Source organism: Corvus moneduloides, chromosome 6 (genome assembly GCF_009650955.1).
Source record: "Corvus moneduloides isolate bCorMon1 chromosome 6, bCorMon1.pri, whole genome shotgun sequence".
Taxonomy (NCBI): Eukaryota; Metazoa; Chordata; class Aves; order Passeriformes; family Corvidae; genus Corvus; species Corvus moneduloides.
In genome coordinates this window covers 20,523,448-20,537,392 of record NC_045481.1, presented here as the reverse complement: position 1 = coordinate 20,537,392, position 13,945 = coordinate 20,523,448, and the positions used below count along the sequence as shown (strand labels likewise).

At 42.2% G+C, this 13,945-nt stretch overlaps 1 protein-coding gene across 2 annotated transcripts in view; it reads right to left on the bottom strand.

Moving 5' to 3' along the window:
- Positions 1 to 8,284: 8,284 nt before the first annotated feature.
- STON2 (stonin 2) overlaps positions 8,285 to 13,945 on the bottom strand; it is a 75,204-nt gene continuing 69,543 nt past the window's right edge. For both annotated transcript variants that reach the window (XM_032112257.1, XM_032112260.1), the window contains one exon: positions 8,285 to 12,773. In XM_032112257.1, the coding sequence (XP_031968148.1) occupies positions 12,690 to 12,773 (84 nt within the window). In that variant the 3' untranslated portion in view covers positions 8,285 to 12,689. The remainder of the gene's footprint in view (positions 12,774 to 13,945) is intronic.

Here is a 13,945-nt window from a genome sequence, read left to right as displayed (position 1 = left end):
AAGGTCCAGAGCAGAAATGAATTAACTTCAGCAAAGTTATTCCTGATATATACAAGCATCAGAGGATGAAATATCCATAGAAAAAAATTTGCAGAGTGACCTATATAGTGTGCTGTTGGAGGCCTTACATACCTCAGGCTCCATGTGGTGCCCTAAAATAGAATAATTCACCTGGGTACGCCAGAATACAGATAGGCAGTGTGTACCTATGGCATGGTGCTGGTCAGTGTGAGTGATAACCCTGTGATTCCTTTGGGAGTGTGTGTGTGTGTTTGTGTAGCCTCAGCTTCCCTGGCACAGCTGGCAGAGTGGGAGACGGCACACAGCCTACTGCCACCAAGCAGAGATGTGCTGGGGTGTATTTTACTCAGTGGTTTGTCCCTCAGCCACATGGTTACATGTCTGCTAAAAATGCTTTTGTGCAAGGCAGGTTTGCTCCACTTCGGATGCTCACTGCCTCCCACTTAATACTTCTGTTCCTTTGTGCCCAAGTGAGTGGCCTTGCAATCCACACCAGCTTCTGGGTTGCTGAGAATTTTGTAGAGCTCCTTTAAGGGCAAGGAGTCCTACAGCTTTCATGGAAAAATCATGGGTGTGCCCTACACTTTGCAGCCTGTTCAGAGGTGATTCTATGTCCCCTCTGGGACCCAGCATGAGAGGCATCAGACAGACAAGCCAAATTTTTTTTTTCTCTCTTTTTCTTACCTTTTTTTTCCCCCTTGATGAGTCCTAGGGTTGTTTTTCACAGGACTGGGTGGAATTTGCAGAAAACAACTCCAGTTTAGTTTTGTCTGAATTCAGTCTTTCCAGTGAGGAACAGTGAGCATAAACTCAGCTATGGCTTATGAGTAGTTAATGTGGAGTTCTCATTCTGAGGCTAATTATCTAACTGCAAAGCTGAACTAGTGTGAGAACTGCTGGGCAACTGGAGTCCCTGGCTTTGAGAGAAAGGGAAACAGCAGGCATGAGCCAACCCAGTTCCTCCTGTAATGGAGATATAGGGCTCTGTTGGGGTCCCTCCCCCGCCGTGTAGCCCTGGGAGAGGGGCCCTGAGGGCACAGACACGGGGTTTCCCTGTCCCTGCTCAGCCTCGTTCCCATTGGTTGGTTTGTGTTCCCTGCGCGGGCAGAAGGACCCTTGGTCCCGTGACTGGAACAGTTCCTGGGCAGAGCTCCGGCCATGCGGCTGGAGAAATAAACATCTCTGAAACAGCTATCAAGAATCTGTCTGTCCATATATATTTCCTTTCCACGGGACTCCTGGTTTGATATATGCGTGTTGCAGGATCCCCACTGCAACAAATGGTGGAGAATGCGGGCAGAACGATCCCCGATCCCTAAGCGACTGATTTGTGTGAGTAAACCCTGGAAACTTTGGGTTCCTCTTCTTGGTTTTGCTTTGCTATTCCATATCTAAACTATGGAGGAACAGTGGGAAGACTCTTGGCTCTCCGAGCCGCATATGGACATTTATCTTAAACTTAAAACGATTCTTGAACAACGATTTGTAAATTTTAGCTTGATTCAAGCTCGGAAAGAACTGAAACACTTCCTGGCATGGTTGTTTAAGAACTTTTTCTATGTTTCTTGGGATTTAATTCTTACCAAGGGCTTTTGGAAAACCGTTTGGACACAGTTAATATTTGAGTCAAAATATATGCCGATGGAAGAATATTTTCGTGAATATTATTTAGTTACCGAGACTGCTGAGCAATGTCAGCTGTGTCCTGGCGAAGGGAAGCCTGGCTCAGGGACCGTGCGGCCCAGGCCACGTGCACTGAGCGCTCTGCGAGCAGCAGCGAGGCAGTTCCCGCGCGCGGGCGGAGCCACGCGAGCCGCAGTGTCGGTGGCGGAGCGAGGAGCGGCGGGAGCGGCGGGACCCGGCGGTGCCCGCCCGGCCGCGCGCAGCGCGTGGTGGAGCGAGCCCCGTGAACGCCCGACTGAGAGGGGCGGCGCGCGGGCGGCGGCTGGCGGCAGCGGCGGTGGAGCGGAGCCGCGCCCAGCCGAAACGCGCGCTGGAGCGGAGCGCGGGGGGGTCGTCGCTCGGGGGCCCGGCCGAGACGTGGGTGCAGCGCCCGGCATTGGCAGCGAAGCTGCGACCAGAGGAGGCGACACACGGAGAACTGAGCGGCACGGCCCGGCCCGGCCCGCGCAGCCCCGAACGCGACCCCGGGAAGAGCGCGCAGGCACCAGCAGCCCCGACAATTCCAACACGGGAGCGACCGAAGGAGAGAGCAAAGACGCAGCGAGACAGAAAACAGCAGCCACTCGGAAAAAGATCATAGTAACTAAGACCTTAGGGATAGTAAAATGGTATAATGTTAAGCAAAATTATGGTTTTATAACAAGGTGTGACAACCAGCAAGACATATTCGTGCATAGAACTGCTATTAAAAAGAATAACCCTGAAAAATGCATCCCAAGCTTGGGAGATGGAGAGGTGGTGCAATTCAAAATTATACGAGGTAGAAAAGGGTTACAAGCATCGCAGGTCACTGGGCCTGATGGTGTTCCTGTAAAAGGCAGTATATATGCAAAAAATCGTAGTCATGTTAGACAGTATCTCTATTGTAAGTCCCCCCTACAGTCTCCCTCTCCTAATCCCACCTTTCCCTTTTACCCTATGTCCTATTACCCCCAGTGTATTCCCAATCCGTTTTTTCATCCATGGTTTCCCTCACAAAACCATGCTTTTGCCAATTGTTTCCCCAAAAATCCCTTTCCAATGCCGAGTGGGGGATGAAAAGGGGGAGGGAAGAAGTTAAACCCTCTCCTGCCTCAGTTTCCCCACAAAGCATGCTCAGAGAATTCTGTCTCCCTTCTGTCAGCCCTAAGATGTTCCAGAGAATCTGTTTGGACATTTAAAGACTCAGGAGGGTGGCTTGTTTTGTTTTGAAACTGTTCTTGTTATGTTTATCCAGTTGTTTTCATTCTCCTTTTATTAAAATAAAACGGGTGAGGTGTTGGGGTCCCTCCCCCGCCGTGTAGCCCTGGGAGAGGGGCCCTGAGGGCACAGACACGGGGATTCCCTGCCCCTGCTCAGCCTCGTTCCCATTGGTTGGTTTGTGTTCCCTGCGCGGGCAGAAGGACCCTTGGTCCCGTGACTGGAACAGTTCCTGGGCAGAGCTCCGGCCATGCGGCCGGAGAAATAAACATCTCTGAAACAGCTATCAAGAATCTGTCTGTCCATATATATTTCCTTTCCACGGGACTCCTGGTTTGATATATGCGTGTTGCAGGATCCCCACTGCAACAGGGCTCTAGGCATTGACTGTCATTCCTGACTTGTGACCCATTGCCAGAGCTCCTCTCTGCTCCAGTCTTCATGATAATCTATATAACCTGTGAGTCTTTGCCATACCAAGATTTTGACAGCTGTAAACATGTTAAAAAATGGGAAGCTACACTTATAGACTGGAACTCACATTTTCCCTCAGCTGCTTCCTGCTCCCTGCCTTGCTGCTGTGGACGAAAGGGAGTTTTTCCATCTTAAGCATCATCTTCCACTACAGAACTTCCTAGATTTGCAATATAGCCTACTGATATCAGCCACCTCATTTCTCCCACAGAGACTCTGGGCAGATTAGTAGTCAGTGTGGCTGTGTCTCTGTTGAAAGAAAATATTTCTAGTGAGGCATCCCATCACATCTGCAATACCTGCACTATTTTATGGTATGAGCAGAGCACTTGCTAAGCAGAAAACAGAACTTCCAGTTTATAGAGTTTTCAAGCAGCTGCATTTTTGCTGGAGAGACTGACCCATGCTCTGACCCATCTGTTCAGATGCAGACACAGTGTTATTGGGTGAGGACCCGATGCTGCCTTTATTGGATGTGGTCTGTAGGCACAAGGGATTATTTTTTCCAAGAAGTTCTAGCTGTCACTGCAGCCAGCTCCTGGTAGTCTGAACTTTGAGCTCAGCTGGGCTCAGCTCCCATGAATGTTTTCACTGGCCAGCTGTCAAGGAGGTGCTTATGGGTACCATCTAATGTGAAGCAAATGAGAGTACCTTCAAAGCCAGAGTGACAAGATCTCTATCCACATCATCTGAACATCATGTAAATATATGAGTGGTCAAAGCAAGTCCCTTGCCCTGCTGCCAAAGCCATATGAAATTGGAGATGAAGCTGGAGGACACAACCAAGCGGTGTGGAACCAGAAAGACACTTTGTTTTAGACCTGACAAAGCAAGATGACCAGCAGTAGTGTCTGAACTGTGCAGCTTAATCTCTTTCCATTACTGTAGACTTCTGCTGCAAATGTTCATGTCCCTCCTGCCCACTCTATAGCTATGGCTTTCAAGATAAAATTCACATCTCTTTCTGAATGGTGTGTCAGGCTGTAAAGTGCTATATTGTATCAGTGTAAATTGCAAAGGAATGAAGGGCACAGAGCAGGCACACTCAAGGCCAGTCACCCTGCAAATGCCGTAAGTCTGTTAAGGACTTTGAAGGGAGAAGATGTTCTTCTGGGTTGGAGAAGCAATGGAGGGACATTAGATCTACATTCAGCTGGGCCTCTATCATTCCAAGGCAGCCATTTAATGCTGTCTTGGTTTTCCTATAATCTTAGAGGTACAGTCCTTTATTTAACTCTTCAGATAGCTTGATTTCTCAATGTTTGAAAAGGGCTACGTAATAAATGGAAGGTGACAGGAAAGAACAAAGTGATATCCTAAAACATACAAGCCATGAGTTTTTGCATGAGTTGAAAATATGTCTCCTGAAGTATAAATTAGTAGCTCCTAGGTGGAGCTCTTACATTTGGCTGAGTTGAATCCAAACATTCAGACTCAATTACAAAATGTGACCAGCCTGAATTACTACTAATTTTATCAAAAGTGTTCAGTTGTTCCCACATGAATGTGAAAAAGAATCTCTCTTTCAGGTAGAGTGGGGTTTTGTTTGTTTGTTTGTTTGTTTTTTGGGTTTTTTTTTTGTTTGTTTTGTTTTGTTTTGTTTTGGTAATGGGGCTTTTTTATTAAACTCAAGGAGGAGACATATCAGGAAGGCAATTATAAGGAACTCTGATCATGGCTACACTGTGAATGTTTCTTTTCCAAGTTGAAAGTAGAAGAAGTAGCCACAAGAGGGAGGCAGAACTCCTATGGCAGTATAGTAACCCCAGCAAAAAAACAAATCAGAGAAATACACTTTCAAATTTTCCTTCTTTGAGCTAAAACTGTCCAGTAGCCCTTGCATGACAGCAATGATTGTAACACCTACGAAAGTAGACTCAATGCATGGTAAATACTAAATGGCTACTGTAAGCTGAAAATTAGTAACTAATACATAATTTTCTTAAAATTTAGGTAAGAAACTACTTCAGGAGAGATTGAAACTGATTGTCATGTGCTCTTTTGTGGATGGGAAGGAAAACTGCCCCCGTTCTTCAAAGGCATATACTATTTGTGCCAGGCTCTAATACAGAAAGATCCTTTTGTTGCTGGAAGAAGACTTTTTATAACAATTTGCTTCTTAGAAAATATATCACAAGGATGTATTTAAACACTTCAATTTCCATAGCACCTCAGCAAACAGATAAGGAACTAGCCTCAAATGGTGCTATTATTTATCCTACTAAGTACTTTCACTGGACAACAGGCCTTCTAGATTCAGTGAGTTCAAAAGAGAAAGCAATTTGGATGGAGGGAGAGGGTAGGTCTGGTGCCTAATTCCTGCTCCAAGGACTATTTCCATAATATACTCAATGGAACTTCATAAACTGCAGTCAAGGATTGACAAACCTGGTCAGTACTCTAAACCCTCAAGGTTTTCAATCCTTCTTTCCAGTCTTGAATTGTCTCTACCTCTGTACTGACCCTCTATATAGCCTCAAATAAGGAGGAGAAAGGGATCCCAAACCCCTTTGCTTCCCAGCAGCGCAGTGTTCTGACAAGTGCACAAATTTATAGCACACAATGCTCACTGTGAGCACAGCAGCAGGAGCAGCAGGTTGGAATCCTCAGGAGAGGGAGAGTAGGGGAATACTTGGCTTGAAAACCCAAGCTGGACTTGGCCGTCTAGAACTGTGGTAGTTTGGGTCACACACAGGAACAGTAGGAGTTTGCAGACATCTTTCATGCAAATTTATGAGAGCTTCTGGGAATTTAGTACTTCCAGAATGAGGCAGCAGCTGCATGGGGGTTGACCAGATGGGACTAGTGGGCTTGGCTGCCTGGACTTGGACTGAGCCACAGTGGCTTACCTCAGGGTGGTGAGGGGTGGCTGTCTTTTAAAAAAGTGCCCAGAAAATAAAAAAGTCAAACACTTTTGTTGAATTTTCTTTCCATCAATGCATTCTTGTATAGGTCCTTGCATGCCTATACAACACACACATATGCTTTCATTTTTTAATAGACAGTAGTTAAACATTATCCTATTACAGCATTTTTTGTTGGAGGTATTTGAAGTGCTTTATGGATGTAAATTTAAACGGAATATGTGCATGACTGTGCAGACAGGTAAGGACTACTTGGGTGAAAAGGCTAGTCAACACCACTGAAAAATTAATTTGTCTGTTATCCTTTTCTCAGCTAAACATGGAATCAGCTGAAGCAGTCAACTCTGACACCCAATTTTGAGATCCAACTGGTTTCCGACGTGCCAAATTCTGCATAGTGTTCACAGTCTTGAAAACCAGTGAGACCTTGTGATTCATTGAGGCTGCTTGTGCAGCAGGTCAGTAGTCCAGGCAAGAACCTGGCAGTGACCACTAGAGAGCAACAGTCCCTTCACTTCTGAGAACCCAGGGAGCGTGAGCACGCAGCTAAATGCCCTGTTGCTCCAATCTGTGGTTCACTTTTCCAGGTAGGGCCCATACCACGGACCCTAACTTAACAAAGAGACATGTCAGTCGACTCACAGTTTCATCATGCTGCATCTGCTGGTCCTGAACAATTTGGAAGTTGATTTGGACAATGTGGTTCAGATCCAAATCTAATTCTATTCATTCAAAAGCCTTCCAATCTTTCGTAACATTCATATTAATTTTTACACTATCCATTCCTTTGTTCCCAAGATCAGTGTTTGTAGACTGGGACTCCCCAAGTTACATTTTTTTGCATAGTTCCTGACTTGCCACAGGACTTCATGAGGTATTAGCACACATTTTTCTCTGCTGAGATTGTAACTTCAGCATATCCCATTTTGCCACCAGCACTCTCCTTGCACCGTCACTTCCTGACAGCCACGGCAAAGGGTACCTTTAACAGCTTGGGGAAAAAAAATCAAACCAACCTGCTGACTCCTGCTGAGAAGCAAGGTTTGGATAAAAAGGAGATGGGCACGGGGGTGCCATAGCAGTTGAACTCTATTAATCTCAGTTGAAAACTGTCTGCAATTTTGCTTTTGTTTTGCTTGACCTGAAGTCATAACTCTGCCTGCATCTGTACACTGGTACGAGGTTTTCCCACTTCATTCCCTTTCAATGTGAGCACTCTCTGTATTAGTACAATTGCTGAACTGACCATGCCCTAACAAATTTGTTTGCCTCCACAGAGGAGTTGAGCTCTCTTTTTCAGTCCTGCATCAGAAAAACCTTTACAAAAGAGGCTCTCAGTTTAGGGAGTTACTTTCAGCTGCATTCAGCCTGTATTCAGCCTTTTCCTTCAGAAGCTCTTTAGGCTGAGCTGACTGCTCCCAGTTTATCTACAGCCTCTGGGATAGTAACAACTGGGAGGCTGTAGGAGGCCCCCAACCAGGGAAGGACCAGTCTGCCCAGACCTCCTGAACCCCAGCATGTGTCTGCCACTTGTTGAGTACCCCAGTACTACCGAAGGCAGTACTACAGTCACCCCTGTCCATTAGGCTTTGCTGTCCCATTATTCAGGGTTGAGAAAGACACTTTTTATAGCTAGTGTATAAAATAGTATTCCAATCACTTTCTTATATACAGCAGTTGCTGTTAGGTTTCTGATACTGTGACCAAAAGGACAGGAGTTTTTTCTGGGACTGGTGCACTTCATGTTTCAGACACATGTGCTGTGACCCACACCAGCACCTAAGCTGAAACAGTGAACTGCTCCTCCATCTTTTGCTTCAGTACTAATCCAAACATCTGTTACGTGGCTCAAGCTCTAGGCCTGCTCCATTTCCTTTGCAGTCTGTTGCTCAATCTGTATGATCAAATGAAATAATCTCTTTTCTGTATGTAGTCCCATAACTTCTACTTTATGTTGTCCTTTATACCATTCAAAATATTCCCTTTCCTCTTCTGAATTCAAGACCTCTGATTTATCAGAATATACAGCACTTACAACTTTAATTTCACAGTAAAGATGTGGATATGCTGTTTCATCTTAACATTTATTTGAATTTTCATACAGTTTAAACAAAACATGACATCCCATTTCAACTGATAAAACAAAAAGAAAAAAAATAAACCACTTCTATGAAGTTTGCCAGTGTATAGACTTATTTTACAAAGTAAGAAGGTAAGAACATGTTACAAAATAATAATTAAACCAATCAATGTCAATAGTGCAAAGAATGAATTGCAAGTAAGAAAGAGAGAGGGAGGGAGGGTAGGACGGATGGGAGGATGGATGGATGGATGGATGAACGTGTGAGTGGGTGGCTGGCTGAACAAAACAGGAACATCAGGAACAGTTGTGCATGTTATCACACAAAATTTTGTATCTTAGAAAAGTAATGATGTAGATTTCACTTTAGTGGCAGAAGAGGGTAAGTACTTCATCCGTATCCGTAAGTGATCTCTGTGTGCTGCAAATTCTTGTGCTGGTCAGTTCTGGAGATTAATACAGCTATGCACACAAACTGCTAGGAGTCACTGAAAGAAATTTTTCACCATCTAGAACACAGGTGACCTATCAAGGGTGTGACTAGTGCACTGAAGGGGCAAGGAAATTACCAAGAATTTTATGCAAGCAATAGAGTCAGCACTTCCAGGCTGAACTTTGTACACTTTTCCCACTCGCTTTCATGCTCTTTTGCATGCAGTTGCTCTCTATCCTGGGAGGTGACTGTTCAAGAGGGAGTTTTAGCAACCACTAAATATGGGGACAGGTGTTGGATATCCTATCAACTAAATGTCAGCCAGCAAGCCACCAGCAAAGGAAAATTATTTCTGCAGTTTCTAATGATGCTGCTACATCTGACTCCTTCATAGGATGACTAAATCTGAGTCTAAATAAAAGAAAGAACAAAAATAACATCAGTCAGTTTTAGTATTCTCAGCTGAATTTACCCATTTTCCTTTTCTAGCAGAGTGTCCATAGTTAATAAATGTAAGAGACATTAACTAAAATAAGCTCAGCTGCCTGGAGATATTATTCCTCTTTACCCCTTGTGATCAGAGACACTTTATGTTTCTAGGCAAATTTCCATACAATACCTCAAGTCTTACCACAGTACAAATATTAAAACTGTAATGAGAAACAAAAAGAGGACTGAAAGTGAGAAAAACTTCAGGGAGTAAATGTATGCTTACCTTGAAGGCACATTTCCTGCATGGAGTGTTTGAGTACTACAAAGCTTTCAAATATACCAAAGGACAGTGACTGCATCTTTCTCAAAAGAAGTATTAATCTGAAACTAGTCAGAGAGATTTTTCCACATGATAAAAAAAAAAAAAAAATAACCATCCCCACTACAGGCATTGCTTGTATCTAAATGATTTCTGCTACTTTCAAACTCACAAACCTCTCAGATCTTTTCCCTTCACTCCAATCAACAGTCTGTTCAAATTACTACTATACTCACATGGGTGAAGAGTATATGTACATAAAGTATGCATGTGACAGTGTGTAACTGAAAAATTGGCACAATTTGATCAATAAAGAACAGTGGAGACCTCAATAAGGGCACTTAGGATCCCAGTGTTCAAATTCTCAATGCTTGTAATGGTGCTGGACTGAAAAAAGAATTTAGTTGAGACACCTGGTGACACCAACACTAGACTTTCTGAAGATTTTGGTTATTAGCACTCTTTTGAAAAATCAAACTGCTTACTACAGTCCTTTATTAGGAAATAAGATCTTTTGAAACTCTGGCTGAGGTATTCATCCTAAACTCTTGAAAATTCAGTGGCAGGTACATCTAAAAACACTCTCTAGAGATCAGAATGAATTAAAATAGCTTTCATATAAACGAGAACACTTTTCCAGTTTTGCCTGCTTAAATTCATGATGACTGGAAGAGATACTTATGTGTACAACTAACTACATTAAGAAAGATTAGAGTCAGGTTTTTCATTCATTGATTCTGAATTTGAAAAAAAATCATTGATGAATTGGTAAAGACATTAGGTAAATCCATAAATCTCCAATACGTTTATCTTTCAGTTTCTGGAACATAGAATATTCTGCGGCACAAGTATGATAGAGGCTGAATAGTTTAACAATTCAACAGTGATGGAAAATTATATTCCTTTTATTTTCTCCCCTCTTAAGGGGTACAACTTAACTTTGCTAACTTGTATTACTTATTTGTGTTTCCACGAGCTGAGGGGCAATAGGTGAAAATTCAGACACTGAGCCTACAGGTCGGAGCAGAAAATCTCCATTTCTTTCACAAAACTTTCTCACATTTCCTCAGCAACATCTCAGCACTGCTTCAGCTTGGATTTTTTTGATTTCTTGATGGTGGGATTTCAAAAACTGTACATTAGGAGCTGCAGTGAAAAGCAAGAAAACCACCCAGAAATTCTTTGACTGCCTTTGAACATAAGAGTGAATTTTGTAGAGAGGAGTTGCCGTGCAACTCACCACAGCCAGCCTGTGACAGAGCTGAGAACCAGTCACAAATTCAGCCCCGTGCTCTCGGATATTTCTAAATCTATACAAGTGTTATCATTAATAATATCAGAAATTTTAATCCATTGATCTCAAAATTCTTCATAAAAGTTAATAGCATTCTTTCATTTACAGAGAGATGTTGTAAATGCTTAGTACTGACTGGTGTGCTCCAAGGAGCATCCTGGGCCCAGAAGGGCTACCTGCAACAGAGAATTACAGGGTTATTAAGAAGTCCTAGAAGGACTTCTTATTTACATATTTACAGCGCTCTACCTGTGTCACTAGGGTGATGCAGGCTTGAAATATAGGTGCATTTAAAAAAGGCATTTGTAAGTTCCCTACAATTTATGTTAAATTCTACCTCTACCAGTTTCAGACTCAATGAAATTGATTTCATGTTTTACTTCGGATTTTAATATTGTAGTAATTTTTATAGGAGTCACAGTGAAAGTAGTAAATCAAGGGTGTATTAATTTTTTTATATCAAATATAAAATGAAATAAATTTGTAAAAAAGCTTTCATTTTAATTCATTATGATTTTAAATTACATTGCCAAAGTTTTCCAAATGTGTATTTTAAAGTCAGTAGTAACCTTTCAAAAGATAAATGATTTAATAAATTACTTATTTTACATTTAACATTATGTGACATAATATTACACAAGCCATAGAAAGTACTAAAAATGGGTACTTTTAACACTGTTTTCTCTGAAAATATGTGTAAATGAGTGATTTATGTCTTCTGCATTTTTATTTAGAAAGAATTTTTAAGACTTGCTACTGCTTCCAGCTAAGTGGGGATAAAAAATCTCCATGACAGAAGTTTGTTGTTAATTTTTGGAAAGAGATTTTGGGGCCCAGTTAATGTGAGTAATATAAAGATACAAATTACTTATATTGTGGGTTCAAGATAGAACATGAAAATAATATTGTGCTGGACAGACATTCAAGGATTTTCAGGAAAACAACCAACACTGTCTGTTAGAGTAATTGTGTTCTGACATTTTCAATAACCACCCATTTTACTCATCCAGGAAAACACATAAAAAAACCCCAAACCCAAAACTAAACCCCCATGTTTTCCCCTTCAATATCTTTCTAGGCAGGAATGATCTAATCTTAACAAAGTCCCTCCAGTATCTCCACTACTGTAACACACATTCCCTATTGCTAGCAGCCATAACCATGTTCAGTCAAGATACCAGAACGGCTCGGACTAAAAAGTAAAAATTTTAAGCAATTGCAGAGACTTTCTTGTAACTTGTGCAGACTCCGTGAAAATCTGCACAGTGTCATTTGAGGGATGAGACAGGAAGGGGTGAACAAAACAACAGCTCTGTGATCAGCTGTCCTGTCTGTAGTTCATCTGCTTAAACACAGAGACCATTCTCTTTGTTTAGGATGCAGGGCGTGTTGATTCTCCAGAATGATGCTCAGGGTTTTCACTCTGTGGACCATTTCAGAAAGGAGATTTTATATAATTTTTCACTTGATCCTTCCTGAATTTTATTTGCCAGTTCAGAAGGAAGAGACTCAGCCAGTGACCAAACCAAAAGGCATTGAAACAAAATGCTTAATGTGGGAGGGCAAGATTGTGAGATAAAGGCTGTTTTCTAGTGTGGCTGTGATGGTTGCCAGACCATACTTGAGTGCAGAACCTAAGTGGTGAAAAGGCAGAAAAGGCAGGCTTGACTGTACAACTGTACTTATATTGTTCCAGCAAAAGCCCCTGGATCCCACCCAAACAAACCACTGACCAGCTTCTTCTCAAAGTACGGATCATCACAAAGAAAAAAAATGATACTCTTCAGAGCATTATTTTAAAAGTAGTAGTCCATATTTTTTTTAAAGAAAAATACCCAAACCCTGCAAGTCCTTTCTTCCTGGTCTGTTAATCTGACCACCCATCTTGGGACCTGCGGACTGATCTTCCCTTACTGTGTAGCACATTCATTGACATTTGCAGTACTTTCTCCCTTCAGATCCTCATCCAAGCTTTTTTTCTGCTCTATTTCAACCTGGTAGAAGAAAAAGAAGAAGAAAATTCGTAACAAGAAAGGAAAACAAAAAATATTCAAAAATCTTCCTCAGTGGTGGTTCTTGTGCTCAGGTGAAGAAACTCTTGGTGAACTGAGAGGGTTGTGAGGACAAACAGACTGAGGATCAGGGAAAATTGGATTTTATTTACTATAAGGATTTTCAGGCTAATCTAAGCAGTTCTACAATTCAACAGTGTCATGAAATAATTTCCAGAAGAGATAAAGAGAACTCACATGATTTTATATTCATTATCATTCCCAATTGTACTCTGAACACAAACCCAGAACCAAATCGGCAGATGATAGGTAGATTCCTAAGTGACACCAGAGAACCAGCCTTAATTATAAATTCTGCAAAGACTATGTATAAAGCAAAGAGATTAATTTTCTAAATGATCTTGAGTTTGAAGGGACCCATAAGGATCATCAAATCCAATTCCCTGCTCCTTGAAGCAGTGCCTAACACTACCCCAAATATCAGCACACTCCCTGCTGTCCTCAGGCTCAGAGGTGCTTTGGCCTACAGATACCAATTTGTATTGGGAGAGGGCCAAGGGGATCTATGCTTGGGTTTTAAATTTCCACGTCTCTGAAAACTCAGGAATAATCCAATGTTTTAATTCTTAAAAGGGATACTTAGGAAGATCAAATACCATCCCCAGGAAGTTTAAGTAACCACTAAAAATGTAATTACAATTACCAGTAAAAATATTTTCCATAAGAGTCTTTTCAGAATCTTTTATCATTGCTCTTAAAGAAGGCAGGTAGGATGCCAATTTCTCTGCTGAGTATTCAGCTAACATGCAAATTTACTGAGATATTTTGGCAGGTATATACATAGTGTACTTTCCCATCTGCTTCTCTCCTTAGGGCAGGCAGAAGGAAGAAATATTTCAGCAGAGAAATAACATGATCCTTTTGTCTGCAGTAGAACTCCCACGGTAGCACTCCCACTATAAAGAGCAGTAAAACTCCCTGTTCAAACTCTCTCCGTAACAGCTAATCCCCGGGAGCTGGCCGTATGCATGCTCTTCCACGGGCAACAGCAAGCAAATTTATTCCATCTTTGCTGAGGGATAATCCACTGCTTATTTGCCATGAATCAATAGCTGCACATGGGTAGCTACTGCACACACCATGGCATGTGCCAA